This window comes from Clytia hemisphaerica, unplaced genomic scaffold (genome assembly GCF_902728285.1).
Source record: "Clytia hemisphaerica strain Z4C2 unplaced genomic scaffold, Clytia hemisphaerica genome assembly, whole genome shotgun sequence".
Classification (NCBI taxonomy): domain Eukaryota; kingdom Metazoa; phylum Cnidaria; class Hydrozoa; order Leptothecata; family Clytiidae; genus Clytia; species Clytia hemisphaerica.
The window spans coordinates 1,180,660-1,199,835 of NW_027103979.1; the positions used below are offsets into that span (position 1 = coordinate 1,180,660).

Here is a 19,176-nt window from a genome sequence, read left to right on the forward strand (position 1 = left end):
TTTTCAGAGAGCAAGAATGCACCTCTTAACAACTCTAACTATTTCACACAAGTTTATTTGTACTAGTAATAACATGGTTTGGAGGGTGATTTGGGAATAGTAGTCCCGAGGTTCATTGAAAATATTTCAAAATAGCCCAAACGTAGTGAGAAACAAGGGGCTACTATTTCCAAAATCATCCGAACAACCATGTTATTCCTCGTTAAGTATTATGGTTGAATTAAAATTCAGTCACTCCTCCTTTTTATTTACTTTGTTCATTTACTTTTTTCAATTTTCCTTTTTATTTTTGTCACTTTATAATAGTAAGTTCGAATGACAACTAACCAATCAAAATATTCTAATCACACAATTGTGAAATCGATTAGTTTTTCTTGAAGTCGTAAGGCTTTTCTCCCACAATTTACTTTTTCTCTTTTTGAGGAGTGGTTACAGCAGGGTTATTACAAATTAATCACCCCACTCCTCCCTTACAATTTTAAGCTAAATTTAATCAGCCATATAATTATACCCAGAAGAAAAATTTAATTTTGACAACCTACTTATAGGTTAAATGATTCGATAGTAGAATTTACCTAGCCCATTCTAGGAATAAAATTTCATTCAATTTTTTCTTGATGTTTCAGAACCTTTTGTACCATGATCAAAAGTCTAACTAACAAATTATATTGAAAAAAGTACTGAAATTCAGAAATCACATCAATTGCCACTTTTAACAAGAAGTTTGGAAATGCAAATGGAAAAATAATAGAATTTGGATCTCAGGATTTAAAATATCGAATTTGCTCCAATAAGGCTAGGAATATAGCCTAGAAGCCACGCAACCCCTCCAAAAAGCGAAATATGAAATGAAAGAAAGTTGAAGTGCTAAAATTGCAATTCTCAACCGAGCTTTAAATTTTGAAAAACGTTAAAATACACTAAAATGTCAATATATTTCGACCATGATTATAAAACCATACTAATTATAACCTACCTGTTCCAACAAGTGGCTGATTGATACACAAAACATGGTAGCTTTTATCATCCTTGTTGTAAAACGTTTCTTCAAATAAGATTTGAATCTGTTATGAAAAAGAAATTATTATTGAGCCATATGTTTTTTATAAAGTGTTCAATGTAAAATCAACTTTATTTCATTCAAAATCACTCTTCATTGCATTGATGACCATATGCATAGACTGCATATGAGCACAAAACAAAACTAATCCCTTTTTAAATAAATTTTTTAGGGAGCACAAGCTATGCATTTGTGAGAAAGGCGGATTTCGGTTGTGTGGGTTGGATAAGATCGAATGATAGGTGAAGACATGATGTTGTACAAAGACTAGATATTTATTTGACAATGAAGACATGCTGTCCAAATAGTCCAAATAATCCCAAACTTTGTCTTAGCTGATCTGGATTATGCCAATATACTAGCTAAATGAATATGAAGATTCATTGTTGTCTTGGCGATGGTCAGGCTTCAACTGTCCTTGCTGGAGAGAATGGACTCTAATAAAACCACATGGCACAAGGAGGAGAGCTCACTCGGCCCAATCTCCCAGCAAGGAACTCAAAGGAGAAATGCACTGGGGGCCAGTAGAGATCTAGACTAGTCACATGTTCAAACAATGATCTCTACTGTCAGGGCAAGATGGTAGACCCAGTTATAATATATATTATACAAACATATTATCCATGTAACATATAATATATATTATCCTATAACATATAACAATCATAATACCAAATCATAATATCAACTTAGTTCTGCTTCCTTACACATTCATACAAAATATTTGAATAATACAAAATCCATACACGAAAGTATCAAAAAAAATTTTAAGCCTTACCGATTTGACTTCATTGAAACCTTTAATTGTGACTATAAATTTTCCATTAATCTTCACCTCCTATAAAAAACAGGAACAGAATTTTTCTTAAAAGTTTGACAAACAGTTCTTTTTATAATAATAACACATTTATCGGCAACCCGACAATGCAAAACTATGTGTAATTTGGTTTAGTGATAGAGAGTGTACGCTGTAAATTGACCAAAAGAATGCTTTTGCACTAAATTGGTAGCCAGAATGAAACATCATGCTGTAAGAAAAAATCTCCTGAGAAATATATCATTTTGATTACATGAAAAACTCCAAAATTCTTGCATTGTAGCCATTGTAGCATTTAGAATAATTTTATAGCTACTTATCATTGGGTTTCTCAGGGTTAAGATAAACTTCATCACATACCTTGCCATTATTTGTTATATACACATCACTGTCTTCCTGCTCTTGTCTCAGTACATAAGTCTCAAAATTCTGTTTATTATGATGTGATCGTGAAGTTGTCCCCTTTCTTGGAATACAAATCTAGAAAGAAGTAAAGTTAAATCAATTATTGGGAACAAAAGTATTATGTGAAATTGAAAGTGCATAGAGAGGTGTAAAGGAGGTTGAGCAAAGCATGAATAAGGGGAAAACCATACTAACTGAAAAAGCCCACTTCATTATAAACAGTCTATGTGACTAGTATCTAATTTCTAGTGAAAGAAATAGAGCTACTCTAGTTTCCCTATTTAACGCTACCATCTACACAGAGCCTAATACCTAAAATCAAAAGTTTGAAAAGAATTCAGCCCTCCAAAATTAGCGGCACCCTCTAATAAGTGTCCCTCTTTCAAAGAGTGACGTACTCCAAGGAGCGGTGTTAGAATTTCATAATCTTACTGCATACTAGGTGTAATGTAAACTCTTGCTAATTCAAACTAATTCTCAGTTCCAATTAAGAGAAAAACCCTCATTAAAATTTTCTTTAATTAAAATTTCTCTAAAATGCAAATAAATCAGACTTCAAGTTTCTTCCCCTTCAAGTTTAAAATTGTGAGAGTTAACTGCGACTAAGGTAGACATCCTATCTTTACAAACTCTTTACAAAGTTTACTGTATAGCTATTGAAACAGAGCTTGTAGCACTTTTAAGTATTAAAAAACATTATTTTAAAAGAAACTATGGTAGTAAAATCTGTCTTCTTTGCTTGAGCCAGGAGTTCTTTTGAGAGAGGTATTTCTTAACTATTTAAAAAGAGCATCACCCTCCAATAAGCAAAGGCACCAAAAAAACTTTCTGATCCGCTTATTCAAGAAAATACAGTATAAACACACTTCCATCTCTATCTGCCATGACATTGGGGTTGATTGATGAAAAAATACTCACTTTAATTGAGAATGAAAACTCTGAATTGAGGATACACTCAAATTCAATCAATTGAAGATTTTCAAAACATTAAAAAAACTTACAGTTCTGCGCTCTTCTGTAGCTTTTTGATAAATTTGTTTCCCTTTTGTAGTCAAAGCTTTGAAAAATGGGTTTAACTGGAGGTCTTCATCGTAATCATCCATTGTCAATGTTTTGGATCATTCTTCAATTTTTTTAAATTATACTTTTATTTCATTATGGTTGGATACTAGAAAAGAAGAGAAAACAAAAGTAGAGAGAAGAAACTAAAAAAAATGCATAAACAAAGAATTTGAAGCTTAAAATTAAATATCTTTGATTCAATATTTCTAAAACAAAATTGAAAAGAGTATGATACAAAACATATTCAGTCATTTAAGTATATATAAAACTTATTTCTTACTAAAATATAGAACAATATCATCTCATCTCTTAATATGTTTGGCTTGGAAATTCTGCCACCACATATCTTGCTGTGGGTGGCATTCAACAGCATCAGTTAAAAGTTCTTCAATTGTTACAAAATGAAAAGGTATATCAAATTCTGTATCATTTAACGTGTCTAAGGCTACTGCCAATATATGTTTATTATCTAATTGATATTCTTGAAATTTCCAAGGCTGCGGTTTATCACCGATAAATAATTTTGATGATTTACAAACATTCATGTTGTTTTGTTCTATCCAGTCATCATCAGAGACATCGAATGACATATATGAAGCTGTGTTTGTTCCGATACCAGTCCCTGTAGCTTTTACGTAACTCTCTTTTAAACACCACATGCGATAAAAAGCTTCCATATTTTTCCATTCATTTTCATGTGATAAAATGTAAGACCATTCTGAATCAACAAATTGTCTTTTCATAAGTTTGAAAAATGATTGAATATCAGTATTATTGGGTTGCACAAATTTCATAACGTCTATTCCGATGTTTATTTTTGTGCTTGCTGCTAACACAGTATAATCGCCCTGATGAGATATATTGAAGAAAAATTTCTTTCTACCACATAGTTCATTCTGAAGAATAGGCTTTCCTTTTGTTGAGCGAGCCAAATTGATTTCATTCCATTTGATATTAGTAGCTAGTTGTATGCATTTACGAATCATTAATCGTCCAGCAAGACATAATTTAAAATCATCTTTGAACCGAAATTGATTTATTCGGTCAACTTCCTCTTGACACAAGGAGGAGAGTGCTAGAAGGACTTGCCTTTTGGTGGGTTGCCAGATGTGAGAATTGAAAGCCCAAAGAAACTCACAACTCATTATTGTACGGTATTCATTTTCAACAAAGTTCTAAAAACTAATTTTATGCTTTATTAAAAAGGTATAGAAAGACTAGAAAGTACAAGAATCAATAAGTAATTTAACATTAATAAAAATTGATTTAATGGTAGAAAAAGCTTGAAAAACAAGGTGGGTGTATTCTAACTTGAAGTCTTTTTTATCTCTGTTTGTTTTGATTTAACTTTGTGCTTTAATGAACAGCCAGGTCATTCATTTGAGGGCTATGCAAGTTTCCCTCCACTGATTACAGAGCACAGAGCAAGCAAAGCGAGCGGAGTGCGACTCTTTTGGCAAACACACGCGCATGAAATTTAAAATATGTGGGCCCTAAAAATTAAATTCTGTTTTTTTTTAGCCGCTATTCCACCTTGTCTAGCCTCTGGAATATTTCAACATTGAAAATGATAATTAGCGTTTTTAAGAAGAAGTCGTGACAGTGTCAATCTTTTGCAAATTTAAAAACCCACCTTCCCTTGGAAAAAATTTATGTTTTTTGTTTTTTGGGACCCTTGGGGCATAAGGTACCTGTTGACCGCAAAAATTCCAAAATTCGCGAATTGACCGTTGATAACATAATTAGGGGTGGTAAAGGGACCCATTGACGTCAGGGGTTTGGCAAAAACTGTAAAATGCAATATCTCAAGTTTTAAGAAGAGCTTGGAGGTTGTTGTGTGTTGCTTGACCCCTCATTAATTCAAGAATTTTATGGGGAATAAGTTAAGATGGGATGATTTACTTTAATCTGATTACTGTAACTTTGGTGAGATTAAATTTAGGGCCAAAATAATGACGCCAACATAAAGATTTGCAGTATTTTGATTTTTGATCCGTTTTGAATTGTAATTTTTAGATTTATGGAAACTTAGATTTTCGGAATTCGTTTGGGATTTGGGATTTGGGATTTTTGAAAAAAAAGTACAACATTCTTTTGAGCAGCGGATAGATAGCCATGACCAGGGGGTTTATTTGAGGCCGGCGACCGGCGATTTTTGCCGACCTCAAAGCCCAATATGAGCTCAAAGTTGCCGGCCATAAAGTCTTTTCTAGATATCCTAGATGTATGATTTTTGTTTCTGAAAATTTAGTTTTTGTGATCATATCTTGAGTGTTTCTTCAAGTAAAATCACAGGCTTCTTATATTTAAAAGAATCATGATTATAACAAACTTTGAAGTGCAGAAGCTTAAAACATCACTTGAAGTATATTGCTATTTTTTACAGTAGTGTAATATTTTCTCATTCACTCTCTTTGTTCACTTTTAAACATGCCTAACGTCTGCTAGCATATTCATTTTATAAGCACTTAACTTGATAATAAGGAGTTTTTTGCAATGATGTACTTTTCACAGTGATCTTTCATTGGAACTTTTGTAAAATTGGGATTATTTTGGCTAATATGCCTTGCCTCTCCTAAAGTAGTGCTCATAAGGAGATGAAATTTGGTATATAAAGTTTCCTTATAGCAATGTAAAAGTAGAAAAAAAAGTTTTTTGATACATCAAACTGTTCACCAGTTATTTGGCACTTTTGTTTTCGAGAGATCCCTCTATCCCGTCCTCATCCCGGTTGAAATCCCTCTAAATCGGAATCAAGATATTTCCGGATAGGAAAGTAATGGAGACTTGAAGTTTTCACATAATGTACTTATATTTGTCCTCTAAAGGATAAAAGAAAGAAAGCATTTCTTCTCAGTTAATTTCCTAAAATTTGGCTAAAACAAGGAAATTTGAATCCGATTAATCCAATCAAAGATCGCCGTGTTTAATAAAAACTCAAACAAGAATGTGCTTATGAAAAAAGAGTGCCATTTAATTCTAAGCAGGAGGAAACTTTTTCATTTCTTTCCTCATAATCTGATGATTTTTTTGCAGTTTAGGTACATTTATTTAGGTACAGTATATTTAGGTATAATCTAATCACATATTAGGTGTATATTTTAATATTACACTTTTACCTAAAAGTATTATTTTTTGCTTAGATCTTTCTATAGTTTTATTGCTAAAAAACGCTTTTTCAGTACTTAAGGGTACACAATGGTCAATTTCAAAAATTAAAGCAAAAAAAATCTGAAAAATTTTTTTTGAATGTATCTGATTCAAAATGTTACGCTCTTTTCAAAGAAGTATATTATTAAATGGAAAATTGTTTGAATAGTCGTAAAAAATCGCAAAACATACTGCATTGAAAGAGTTTTATTATTTTTTCATTGAAAGCTTTTACAAAAGATTTCTGTTTAAAAACCCCCATTGATTAGATTTTCCTTTTATGTTCAGTGAAGAGAACATTCTTCTTTAATTCCAATTCAATAAACAGATTAACTTTTCGGCAAAGATCAAAGTAGATAGTAGAGAACTTTAAACTTGGATTTCTTGAAAACTGATTTTTTCAAATTTTATAGTAAGCATGCATACTTCAAACTGCTAACATGCCAAATCTATCAGGCTGATTTCAATGAAAATAACTTCATTGGAAAAAGGAGATTTTGAACAACAAAACCATGCTCCAGTTTATTGTTTTAGGTCTTTGTTGAAGAGAAATATTGAATTAAAGATAAAAATTAGTTTTTTTAGAAACAAAAAAAATGTAAATAGGCATAATTACTCAACGAAACGATAAATCAACCAAATGAAGCACGGTTTTGTACCTACGGGGGAGGGCTTTAAGGAGCTCTATTTTTTGTTACGTGAAAGTTATTCAATTTGGCATGTTAACTCATTGAAGTTTTATTGTACTTTTTGAAAATTACGTCATAGCCGTTGAGTAAGCCGCCATTTTGAAAAATTTTTTACACCATTCAGTAGCCATTTTTATGCACTTTTGAACTATACAAATCGTTTTAACCAAAAAGTAAGGCATAACGATCTATAACAAATTTTGTTCAGATAGTCAATTGACCATCGTGTACCCTTAAAACTGCCTGATTTTTCAAAATTTTCTTGCCCTTGGGGCCCAACCACGGTAGGCCCTCAGGTGACTCTCACATAGCTGCATCACTAAAATAGTAGCCGACCTCTGACCTTCAGTATCCTACCTTCCTAAATTTGACTGAAAACCCTGCTTGACCTATCCTAACGCAATTGGAGGACCCTCCCGGTGCTCCTGAATCTTCCGCAGTTTTTCGGAGCAGCTAAAAAAACACTATTTTTCTCTTCGGAAAGTTCCGGAGCTCTTTCGGAGCAAGTGATTTTTAACAAGTTCTAAAAAACCGTTTAAACATGGTTAAAAGAAATATGCAGATGTTCTTAATAACATATATACTTACAGTCTTTAAGGATGATGGTTCACCCATTAATGAAATTGAATTTGTCACATTATATTCGAAAGTATAGTTGAAATTTTGAAATAATAAAAAAAGACGTGAGGTTTCACTGAGTCCCATGAGTCCGCGCTATCGTAATTGCATCGCAGATATCTTACCCTGAGTATCAGAGGCCAAGGTTTCAAAAATTTATTCGATCTGTGATACTCACTGTACAGATATCTTGCTCCAGAAAGTTCATGAGTTCCCGTGCAGACCAATCACCGAAAATCGTGCTCCGGAACACTGGAAGTGCTCCGGAATCTTCCAGTCAGTGTAGACCTAAAGCTCTAAAACAGAATCTAATAACATGAAAACCAGAATATGATTCTTCGATGGGAATCAAAACTATAAAGTGCACTTACAAACATCAATTTGTAAGATCTAACAAAATTAATAACCGCACTGTCATCATTGACAATAAAACAAACGATTTTCTGTCAAGAGCCTTGTGAAGATTCCAACAACTTCCATCAAAATGATCTATCACAGCTCAGTCTACAATTTTTAGCGTGGTCCGAGGATTGAGCCGAGAATGCTCTGTGAATTCCTGCGCGGGTGAAAAACTTCAATCTGCCAATCATTTTCTCAAGCGAAGAGTACGCGAAGCAATTCTAGCTTTACGATAGTGCCGCAGGTCATCAATGGATAGTATTCAATTATCATTATCCCTTTATTTTCATTCCTAAACCTTTTGCAAAAAAAAGGAAAAATAGAAAAGTTGTATTTTTTACTTCTCTATTCACATACTGAATTTGAAAGATCTTCTATTCTATGTGGCGTTTTTTTGCAAACTTCAAAAAACTGATTTTTGTCCCGCCTTAGGCCGATAGGGTACAAAGTCCAAACATGCGTTTTCCGTAATTTTTGTGTGAAGAGTTAGGTCTACACTGCCAGTGTTCCGGAGCACAAAAAAACGGCACTTTTTGCTCCGGACGTTTCCGGAGCGCCGGGAGTGTCCTGCAATTCGTGGCTAGGCTTATGGCGTCTACATAACACGAGACTCGTTCTTTGTGCTAGAAACTCCAGAAGATTTTAATTGTTTTTTCAAAACCTATCCTATTGTTGTAGTAGAGCTTTGAAAAAGAAAGAAAATGAGGGGTCATAGGCCTCCAGAGGATAAATGGTTGTAAAGATATTCAAATTTTAGTGGACTAAAAATGTCCAAAAAAAAGGTTAGGAAAATTTGAAAAATCAGGAAAAATGTGTCAAAAAAGAAATATAATTTTTTTTCCAGTCATGCTTCTTTAATTTAGCATATCTCTTTTTCTAATGTAGCTAGAGACCTGAAATTGTTAGAAAAAAAGTTAGATGGGTTCAAAGTTCACGGAAAAATGAAACATTTGGTTTGGTTTGACGTCAACAAAAGTTGCGTGACTTTTATTCTGGAGTAGTCGCTATCATTGTTAGACAGGCAGCTGATGACATCAAAAAAAGTGAATAAGTGAAAATTCGAGGGACAAATATTGAGTACTTATTTTGAAATCTTTATAGTTTAGAGAGTCAGAAAAATTTACTCCGCGTGTTTAAAAATCTTTACCGGACGTGTCTGAGAATAATTTATTAATTGATGACGTCACAAGCAAAAGTGAAAAATTGATGTTGCAAAATTTCAAAGTTTTATATACCATTCTAAGCGTTTTTCGATGTAGATTTCTAATCACATCAATCTTAATAAGTAAAAATTTAAATATGAAAAGTTATTGAGGTCCGTAGCTCTTCTATGACGTCATTTTTGAAAAAATGCCTCATTTTATAAGGAATTACAATCTCAATTTTCTCGAGTTAGACTGAGAAATCGAATATACCCGTTTAATTGTCTTCTACATAGTTTTTGATGGGCTTTTGAATGGTGTAAATTGTTTTTCGATTTGATGACGTTGAAATTTGACATTTTTAGGGGGTGAGAGGGTCACGATTGACCAAAATCACATGTCAAATTTAAGTCATAACTTTTGAAATCTAAATTTTTACCTATTGAGACTGATGTGATTTAGAATCTAGATAGAAAAATGCGTCGAATGGTATATATATCATTATTATATGCTGAAATCAAATTTTCACTTTTGGTGGTGACGTCATCATTTGACAAATTACTACCGGACATGTCCGTTAAATAAATTTTCGGACGGTGAGTAAAATTTTTAGGATCAGTAGATATGTGGGAACAAGAAAAATCAACTCGACGTTTGTCCCAAAGCCGTCCAGATTTTAGATGTCGTCAGCTGCCTGTCTATGTGCGCCAGTATGGATTTCGTGTAACTAACGCCAAAGATCTTTGGCGTACAACTGAAACGTTTTTGTCGCATTGGCGTAAGGGTACTTACAAAGATTGTTTGATTTTCGGTTGCCGTAAAGTAATAATTCCAGCACGGCGTGAATGACTCCATAATCCATTGATTTTTAGCTTTCATTTGGCTCAATTTGCTTTATTAATCATGTTGGCGCATGCGCCTCTTTTCCCATCTTGCACCCTTATTGAAAAATTGAATGTTGGTACAAAATAAATTTTGCTTGGCGTGAGGCTTGCTGTACAGAAAAATATCTTTGGCGCGAGATTTCGTGGAATCCATACTGGCCTGGTTGGCAGACGATATCATCCACCAGGATGCAAGTGAAATTTTTCAATCTGTGGACCTAGACGGGGGTTTGGTTATTATCAGTTAGGGTTAGGGTTGGAGCTCGAGAGTCACAATATAAGGCCAAAGGCCTTCTTAGAGGCATTCGTACCCTGAGACTTAACTTAGGATCCCGTAGGGATCCTTGTAGGGGCACTGGTAGGGTTGGGAGCTTTCTTAATTAAGGTCTGTAAATTACACGCTATAAGTATTTGTGAATGACAATTTTCTGCCGTGTTAGGGTGGGGCGTCAAATGTCAAAGTCAGAAAATTCAAGATGTAGTGTTTTTTATGAAAATTTAACCTATTGTGAGGCATTCTGCGCAATTTTTAAGGTCAGAAGTCCAAAATTGGCCGAACCCCCCTGGGGGTACTGATTCGCACTACCGGCAAAAATTGGAAAAAATGGCATTTTCTGGCCTTTTCAGGCCTGTAAATTTGTCAAAACTATTTCAAATATTATTTTTTTCATTTGTTGTACTAAATTTTATGAAGAAACAACAAAATAATCATATTGGGTTGAAAATTGCGCCCATTGAAACCCTAAACGAGCCGTTTTAAGCCAATTTTGGGTAGCAAAATGCTTTTTAAGGCCAATTTTGCAAGTACATTAACTTTAAACTGATTAATTCACATGTCTGAAATTTTCAGAGATGGAAGTCTTCAATATAATCTTTAAGCAAAATGAATTTCAAGTTTTTAACTTTTTTCAAAAATTCATAATGGCGTTTTCAAAAATCGTTTTTTAGCAAAAACAAATTATTTTTATCAAAAAATAGCATTTTTTAAGGCAAGCTTCGACAAACTGAGTTTAAATGCTGACTGACATTTTTTTTGCATTGATAGTATTCTGGAGATACACCAGGAAAATCAAAATCATTTGGGTCTGGGATGCGTCTATGTCCGCCATTTTGGAAATAAAATCCCTGCTAAGAGCCATTTTTCAGGCAAAAACCCAAATTTGGACGGAAAAAATCTCTAAAATGACAATAGACATGGGCCCGAATTTTCTTGCAGTGATAGTATTCTGGAAATAATGCAGGAAAATCAAAGTCATCTGGGTTTGGCATTTGGGTATATCCCCCATTTTGGAATTGAAATCCCTGCTAAAACGCAATATTTCAAGCAAAAATCCCATTTTTGACTGAAAAAATCTTAAGAATGGCAATAAACATGAACCTAAAATATTTTTGCAGTGATAGCCTTCTGGAAAAACTCCAGGGAAATCAAAATCCTTTGGGTTTAGGATATGGGTATATCCACCATTATGGAATTGAAATATGTGCTAAAATTGGCTTAAATGCAACGTTTCAAGCAAAAACCCCGTTGGCGCAAACGGTTAGGCGTTGGGTTTGAAAACCAAGGTTGCTTGCGTTTGGTGGTTCGAGCCTGGGCACAAGTGTTTCAACCAGTATTCCAACGAAGCCATATTTTGGTTTGTACAGAAATTTCGCCCGCTCAAATCTAAACAACAAAATGGTCAATCTCACTAAAGCAAAACATTGCGGCCACGGCATTTCCCTGGATAAAAATTCTGGTCACGTGACCATCCGTGATTTTAGACCGATGAAAACGCTTCATTTCCCCGGATTAAAGTTGTGTCTACACTAACAGGCGGAAATTAGTTAGAAAAAGAGAGAAAAAACCGGGGGTCAAATTAAATGTTTCTCCCTTCTTGCGGGAAACATAAAAGAGTTTAAGAGCCCATTTATTTAAGAAAGGGGTGTTATATCATAAATAAATTATGTAAGTAAGTGATATTTTAAGTAAGAAGTTCATTAACAATTTCATTTTGAAGTTTGTTTTAAAAACAAAACCCCCGTGCTATATGGTAATCTCATTTTCTTAACTTATGGACCCATTTGGAAGTTTTTGTAATACAGATCATCTGGCAGTGTAGTTGCAGCCTATACAAGAATTGGAATCTAAAGTCTGAAGTCGTAACTCCTTGCCAGTGACCCCGCAGAGAAATTTTTAGTTGGCAGACACTGACTTTAGGTTGGTTTGGAAATCGTTTTATTTTGAAGTGTTATCTTCACTTTAGATGAATACCTTTATTTTTTTGGATTCATGAAAGGTTCAAGGTTTGTTTACTTTTTATTTCAAATTATTTCATTGGTTTATTGAGCTGCAATAGCTGATTGAAAAACGAAGATTTTTGATAGCCAGACGGTGTCAATCGAACGCCGAATCAATCGAACGCAATTGAACGCAATCGAATAATTGCAATTCGATTGTCGAAAGCAATCGAATCGCAATCGAATATTACCCAGGATTTGCTGTTCGATTGCTTCGATTACGTTCGATTGCTCCGATAACGTTCCATTGCATTCGATTACGTTCGATTGATTCAATGGTATTAGATTTTATTCGCTTTGGTATGGTAATCAAGCGCTCGGCCGTCCACGCTAAAAAGCTCTAACAGAGTGATCCAATTTAATCTAATCGCAATCAAACTCATCGAACATAATCGTAATCGAACGAAATCAAAGATTAATCCAATGTCAATCGAACATAGTCAACTATCAATCGAACCAATCTAACCTTACTCAAACTCAATCGAACACAATCGAATATTACCCAGCACTGCTGTTATGGTGTCAATTCCAGCCAAGCCATATTTTATCATTCTGCAGAAATCCCCGCTTGAAAAATCAAAACATTGATACGTGGTCGAGTTTACTAAACTTTGCCGAATTAAAAAGCGCGAAAATATCATATGACATATGACCACGGCTTCCGTTTAGTCCGATCATGATTCTGATCACGTGATATAGCTTGATGTTTTGACTTTTTTAAACCAATGAAATCATTTGTTTATACCGCACTAAAGGCCTTTCTAGATTACCGCACAAATAAAACCGGGGGTCAACATGAACTTTAAAGCCTGCTGCGGGAAAGGGAAATGGTTTTGAAGAACCAAATATATACAGAAAGGTTTTAATATTATTCAGATATCAGGAAAACAAGTGACATTTACGTGGTTGATCTTTATAAAGTTTGATCTGACGGTTTGTTGTAAAGAATGTTGACCCCCGTGTTGGTTTTATAACCTTTATTTTTGGATTTGTGAGAAGACAAATGTTATTGTTAAAAAAAGTCATTTGGAAGTGTAATCATACCCTTTCTAGGGAACTGGACCAACATTTTTTAAGTCAGAATTCATTGCCAGTAATGCCGCAGCGTGGTTTGAAACCTTGTTGTAGGTCTGGTGGAAAATGGATTTATTTCTGAATGTAAACATTACTGCAGCTAGAATATTTTCCTTATTTTGACAAACAAAAGGTTCAAGGTTTGTTTACTTTTTATTTTACTGCATTTCTCTGTCTTATTCTGCTGTAGTAGGCAATTGAAAACTCCTAATTTTTTGTTTTTGTCAGTGCTCGCTCGGCAGCCATTTTGAATTTTTTCTTTTTGACGTCTGTACTCAGCAATTTCGTGACCTCTAGAATCGACGATTTTGCCTGAGGGGAACAGCAGTGCCAGGAATCGGCCGTTCGATTGAGATTCAATTACGTTCGACAATCGAATCGCAATTATTCGATCGTGTTCGATTACGTTTGATTGGTTCGATTGCGATTTTTGTTCGAAGTTGTTTGATTGACACCGTCTGGTGATAGTTATCAGCGTGGGCTTGGCCGCCATTTTGAATTTTGATTTTTTTTCTCCTGTACATGGCAATTTAGAGGTTGTTCATAATACGCGATTTGGCTTACGCGTAACACTTGTGCGGGGTCGGAGACTTATTTCACCGGTACAGGCAAATTGCAGAAAAATACTTAGAAAACAGTTAGAAACACTTGAGAAAGTCAGAAAATCAGGATTGAAGATAGGAAAGTAGGAAATGGGGGGGAAGATAAGAGAGGATGCATCCTGGTGGATGATTTTGCCAACCTACTCGCTACTGCTGCTACTGCTGGGCCAAATTGAAAAGTCCCGTTTCTGTCACGGAAGGAAATCAGAGCCTTTTTTGGTCTATTTTTGAAAAATGGTAAACTTAATGAAAATAGTATTAGTCCTGAATTAAAGCCTTTATAGTACTACTACTTCCAAACCAAAATAAATTTCATAAAAGTTTTCCCTCGTTGAATAATTGAACTTTGAAGGTTCTGTCACGGAAGGAACGCAGCAAAGACATTAAAAAAGACAAAAGTATACTGATTCAGATTCCTGTGAATTCAAAGAGAATTTTAAAACCAAAATACCACCAGAAGAAACTTATGTCTACCTGCTTGTCATTGAAAAAAGAACTAAGTCAAAAAAATTAATTTCAATGGCTACAGGCCTTTGCAACTGAGAAAGGTCAGTGTCACGGAAGGACACCTTCACGGAAGGAAAAAATTCCTATTTTTCAAAATCAGCAATAGCGTAAGAAATATTGACTGAAACTAGTGGAGTGACACATCATATCATGAATCATAGCCATTTTTACTATTCAGTTAATTTCAAAACCTTGGAACTGTATTTTTATTGTTCAACCATAATGGTAGGAAATTTTACAGGAAAGATTATATTTTTTAAGCAAAAAACGTAAAAACGCGATCTTGCAAGCGAGTGAGCTACTTCCAAATGCTCTAATTAGCATATTTCCATGGTGCTGAAGTGATTTAGAGGGTTAAGAACCGACTGGGAACAGTAGTTTTGCCAGAAAACCGGTTTTTAGGCCTCCAGAGCCGCCTGGGCTTACGCTGTAAGCTTACAGCGCTGTACTTTAGCCTTAGTTAAGCTTATTCTGAGCTCCATACAGGGTTGAGCTGGTTCCCAATGGTTCTAAACCTCGTAGGACACTCTCCTGCAATGGATTAGACCCATTGAAGCCCAAGATTTCTAAAAATAACAAGATATTTTGAATCCGTCACGGAAGGACACGGTGAAAGTGTCACGGAAGGACAATAATTTCAGACCTTGTAAGTGAATATGAAGGAGGTTGCTTTGGAATGTAATTTCATTTTTTGTTAGGGGGTACCAATAGTTAGAACTTGCAATAATATCAAGAATAGTGTACTTGCACAAAACTGGTGAAAAAACTTTTTGTCTTGAAATTGTCACGGAAGGAATTCGATATTTGAAAAAAGTTTCTGCTTGCAGTACTTTTTTGTTGTTTGACTTATTTCAAAATGAATAAACCTATTAAACTAACTAGGGTATATACTTGTTTTAAAACAACATTTTATTTTTGATTAATCATTATTTTTCAAAAGAAGGTCCATTATATTTTAACACTTGTCCTTCCGTGACAAACTTCACTAGTTGTGTTTCGATATAATCACCTGATTACAGAGTCTAAAAGTGCGACTCGGTTGATTTAAAAGTTGAAATTGGAAAATTTAAGGGTTATTTTTAAAAAAAATCACAGTCAGTTACATCAAAATGCCTCGAAAATGTCAATATGAAAATTGTGTAATCAGAACACGTATGTCTCGCTCATTATAAAAAGGCCGAGACAAACTTTCAATAATTGGATTGTAACATCGAGTTAGTCTCTTTTGTTAAGTCACCAGGGGGTAAATAAAACAGACCTTGATACATTTATCGTTTGTTTCAACTTGACCATTCGTTTAAAACTCAGCCTCCTAAATATTTGGGGCAGGTAAAATATGTACAAAGAAATTCATACTTTTCCAACCCGGCGAATCTTTAAAAAAGAAGCAAACAATAAAATATAATTACCCTTTCCAAATAAACCTCTTCGGTGGCGAGCGTAGTCTACTCTGACGTAATTTTAAAATTTGTGTGATGGGAGTTTGACATAGTAATGCAATGTTGTTTGGGGAATTATGAAGTTCTCTGGAATTTCGATTGCATTATTCAGGTTGATTTTTTATGACTTCTAATGGTACTTTTTCTAACAAGTTTGATTACTCTGTTCTCACACTTATGTCTTTTTTTTTCGCGTCCTTTTCCGTGATTACTTTTATTTATATTTTTAAAGACAGGTAAGAAGGCATATTGATGTAACTGACAGTTACTTATTTAATTTGTAAGATTTTTGATTTTGTGTTTTGGTTGACCACTTTTCAATTTGGCCCTGCTGGCCTGTGCCCTGTGCGTATTATCCCTTTTTACGATTGATGCAAGTTAGGCGGTCATCAAAAAATTGTTCTATTTGCGTCACCCGCCCGCATCAAATTTTTCGCTGATTTTCCGGTGCGGAGATGCGGAAAAAAATCTGGGAAAAGCAATTTGTTCTTTTAAAGTATAGCTTTTTCTCAATTGCTCTGATGACCATCGAAAAATTGTTTTGCTCGCGTTACAACCCGCACCTGAGTTACTGACGTGATTAAAAAAAACCTGGGAATGTTTTTGACCGCCCGTCCGCCCGCATCATGCATTTTTAACACCTGTAGACTGTAGTACAGCTGTTGCGACGCGAACAGAGCATTTTTTCGATGACCGCCTTACCACGACCCTCGACATGGCCCGAGAATTCTCGGGCCTCTTCAGGCCATGTACGGGCCGAGAGACCCCATCAATTCTTTTGGCCCGAACATGACCCGAGTCATTCGGGCCATGTTAAATGTTAAATTGATTCAGCATGTCCAGTCAAACAAAATAGTACAAAATAAGATTTGTCTGTTTTGTTTTTATCGCTCAAAAAAACTTTACGAGCTTCCCGTGGACACGCTTCAGTTTAAAACCAGGACCAGTTTACTAGCAAATATTTCCACCCTAAGTATATTTATAACTATGTTTTCATACCAAATAAGACATTTAATATTTATATGAATTTACAACATTCATATATTTAATATAATTAAGAGAAACCAAGTTTTTCTCAAAGAAAATGTTAAAAAAATTCAGTCCTGAAATTACACGCCTGTTTAAATCATGTTTTCAAAAATTGGCCCGAGTGTGGCCCGTGCGTGGCCCGCGTGTGGCCCGAACACAGCCCGAATTCTCGGGATAGCTCGGGCCATACTCGGGCTTTACGCGAATTCCAATAAAAGTTTTGGCCCGAGAATTCTCGGGCCATGTCGAGGGTCGTGCCTTACNAAATTTTGGTTCCTAAGACATTTGTGGCTAAATTCCCTTCTCTATCTGAATCTCCCTTCCTTTGGGATCTCTTCTTGCTACCCAGGTCCTCCCCACCTCACAATGGATAATTCTTTCTATAAAATTCAGCTTACTCAGTAAGAGTTGAACCAAGTTTCACTGGTTTTTCACTGGTTGGAATAAAAATGTTCTGGGTGGAAAATTTTTGAAAAGCAGCAATACAGAAGAAAAAGGAACAAATAAGGAACTTTTTTTTTTGATTAAATAAGCGGGGGGGGGTGGAATGAGAATGTCCTCGGTGGAAAATTTTCGAAAAATTGATTAGCGGGGGACGCTTATTATTAGGTACCCGAGAGTACTTGATATGATGTGCTCTTCCAGAAAAAAATTGATATAGGCAGCAGACCTGCCAACCGAACGAACGACAGGAATTTTTAGATAAAAAAGCACCTTCTTCCTATGCGTAAGTTTGAATACGTAATGATTTCCACCATATATGGTAAAAAGATTACATCACTGGAGTCAAAATCTATTTTTTTTACAAAATATGGTTAAAAGATCACAGGGTTCAAATCACTACGTAATCAGACTTTGCATCAAAAAACACACTTCCCCTCAGCATGCGCTGGATTTTTTCGCAACGTTCCCAATGGAAGTGTGTGATAATGAACACCAACTATGACATAAAATCTGGCATATTTGAACAAAGTAGTGTTTCTTCAAAGAATGATTGTGAAAAATCGCTAGGTAGGAAATCAAAATGCTAGGGTGAAAAGTTTTCTTTTGGGTTGTTCTTCAAAATGCACATTATTCTGTGACCCGGTCCATGCCCTGCGATGCCGGTTTTGGTTCATAGGCCAGGGCTGCGAAATTATGCATCGGTAACGCTGCGGAATTTCGCAACATTGCGAATCTATGCAATTTCCCGAGCTGATCGTCTAGACTTAGGTCACTCTGTAAAGGGTCTGGGGTGGAAAACTTTTGGGGGTGGAGTAAACAGTGACGGCGGTGTTAACAGTCGTGCGTTTGTCTTATCTGATATTTCGATGGTGTATTGGCGGCCACCCACGCTAAAGCTCTGAAGGAGCGGGCCAATATCACCATCGGAGACCTATAGTAGTCATCGTTTGATATACCGCATCACAGTCGTGCCTAGCAGTCCTTACACTTTTTGCTTGACTATCGGTTGCACCCGACTGAATTTAGCATGAAAATCTCTGCTGTCTGAGAAACCTTACAGAAAAATGAAAAATGGTACCATGGTACCCAAAGGTTCCAGATGTTAAAATTTTCCCGACCTTCAGAGCTTTAGCGTGTCGGAAGAAATTTCTACATCGAGTACCAGATAAGCGTTTGTCCCAAACTACCGCCTCTATTTTTCCGTGTATACCACCAATTACTCTAAGGTCCGATAGACGCCCCCCGCTTATTAATTTTCGAAAATATTCGGACCCACCCCCCCGTTCTTATTAGGACCCCCCCGTTTATTAGTTTTTAAGAATATTTTCAGTGTCAAAGAGAAGACCCTTATTTTGCTCTAAATAGCCTGATTTTAGCCTTTATTTACCTAAATATTTTCAGACCCCCCCCCCCCGTTTATTCAGACCCCCCCCGTTTATTATATTTTGCAAAAATTTCGGACCCCCCCCCCTTTTATTCAGACCCCCCTACGATTCGGGACCTTAGAGTAATTAAGCTTATTCTGAGCTCCATACAGAGCTGAGCTGGTTCCCAATGGTCCTAAACCTCGTGGAACAC

At 35.4% G+C, this 19,176-nt stretch overlaps 2 protein-coding genes across 2 annotated transcripts in view; both read right to left on the reverse strand.

Annotated features, from left to right (window-relative positions):
• The window catches only part of LOC136810934 (ankyrin repeat domain-containing protein 27-like), a 57,395-nt gene extending 53,943 nt beyond the window's left edge, over positions 1 to 3,452 (reverse strand). Inside the window, exons 1-4 of the mRNA XM_067067519.1 lie at positions 3,284 to 3,452; positions 2,238 to 2,357; positions 1,839 to 1,898; positions 977 to 1,064 (exon numbers count right to left, since the gene is read on the reverse strand). Of these exons, the coding sequence (XP_066923620.1) occupies positions 977 to 1,064; positions 1,839 to 1,898; positions 2,238 to 2,357; positions 3,284 to 3,385 (370 nt within the window). The 5' untranslated portion in view covers positions 3,386 to 3,452. The remainder of the gene's footprint in view (positions 1 to 976; positions 1,065 to 1,838; positions 1,899 to 2,237; positions 2,358 to 3,283) is intronic.
• Positions 3,453 to 3,512: 60 nt separating this feature from the next.
• LOC136810936 (L-aminoadipate-semialdehyde dehydrogenase-phosphopantetheinyl transferase-like) lies at positions 3,513 to 4,569 on the reverse strand. Its single transcript, XM_067067523.1, has one exon. The coding sequence runs from the start codon at positions 4,487 to 4,489 to the stop codon at positions 3,647 to 3,649; it is 843 nt and encodes a 280-aa protein (XP_066923624.1). The 5' UTR covers positions 4,490 to 4,569; the 3' UTR covers positions 3,513 to 3,646.
• Between the last annotated feature and the right edge of the window lie 14,607 nt (positions 4,570 to 19,176).

Bases quoted from the DNA above. Each gene is read 5' to 3' on its own strand.
- LOC136810936 (XM_067067523.1), bottom strand. From the start codon at position 4,489: ATGAGTTGTGAGTTTCTTTGGGCTTTCAATTCTCACATCTGGCAACCC.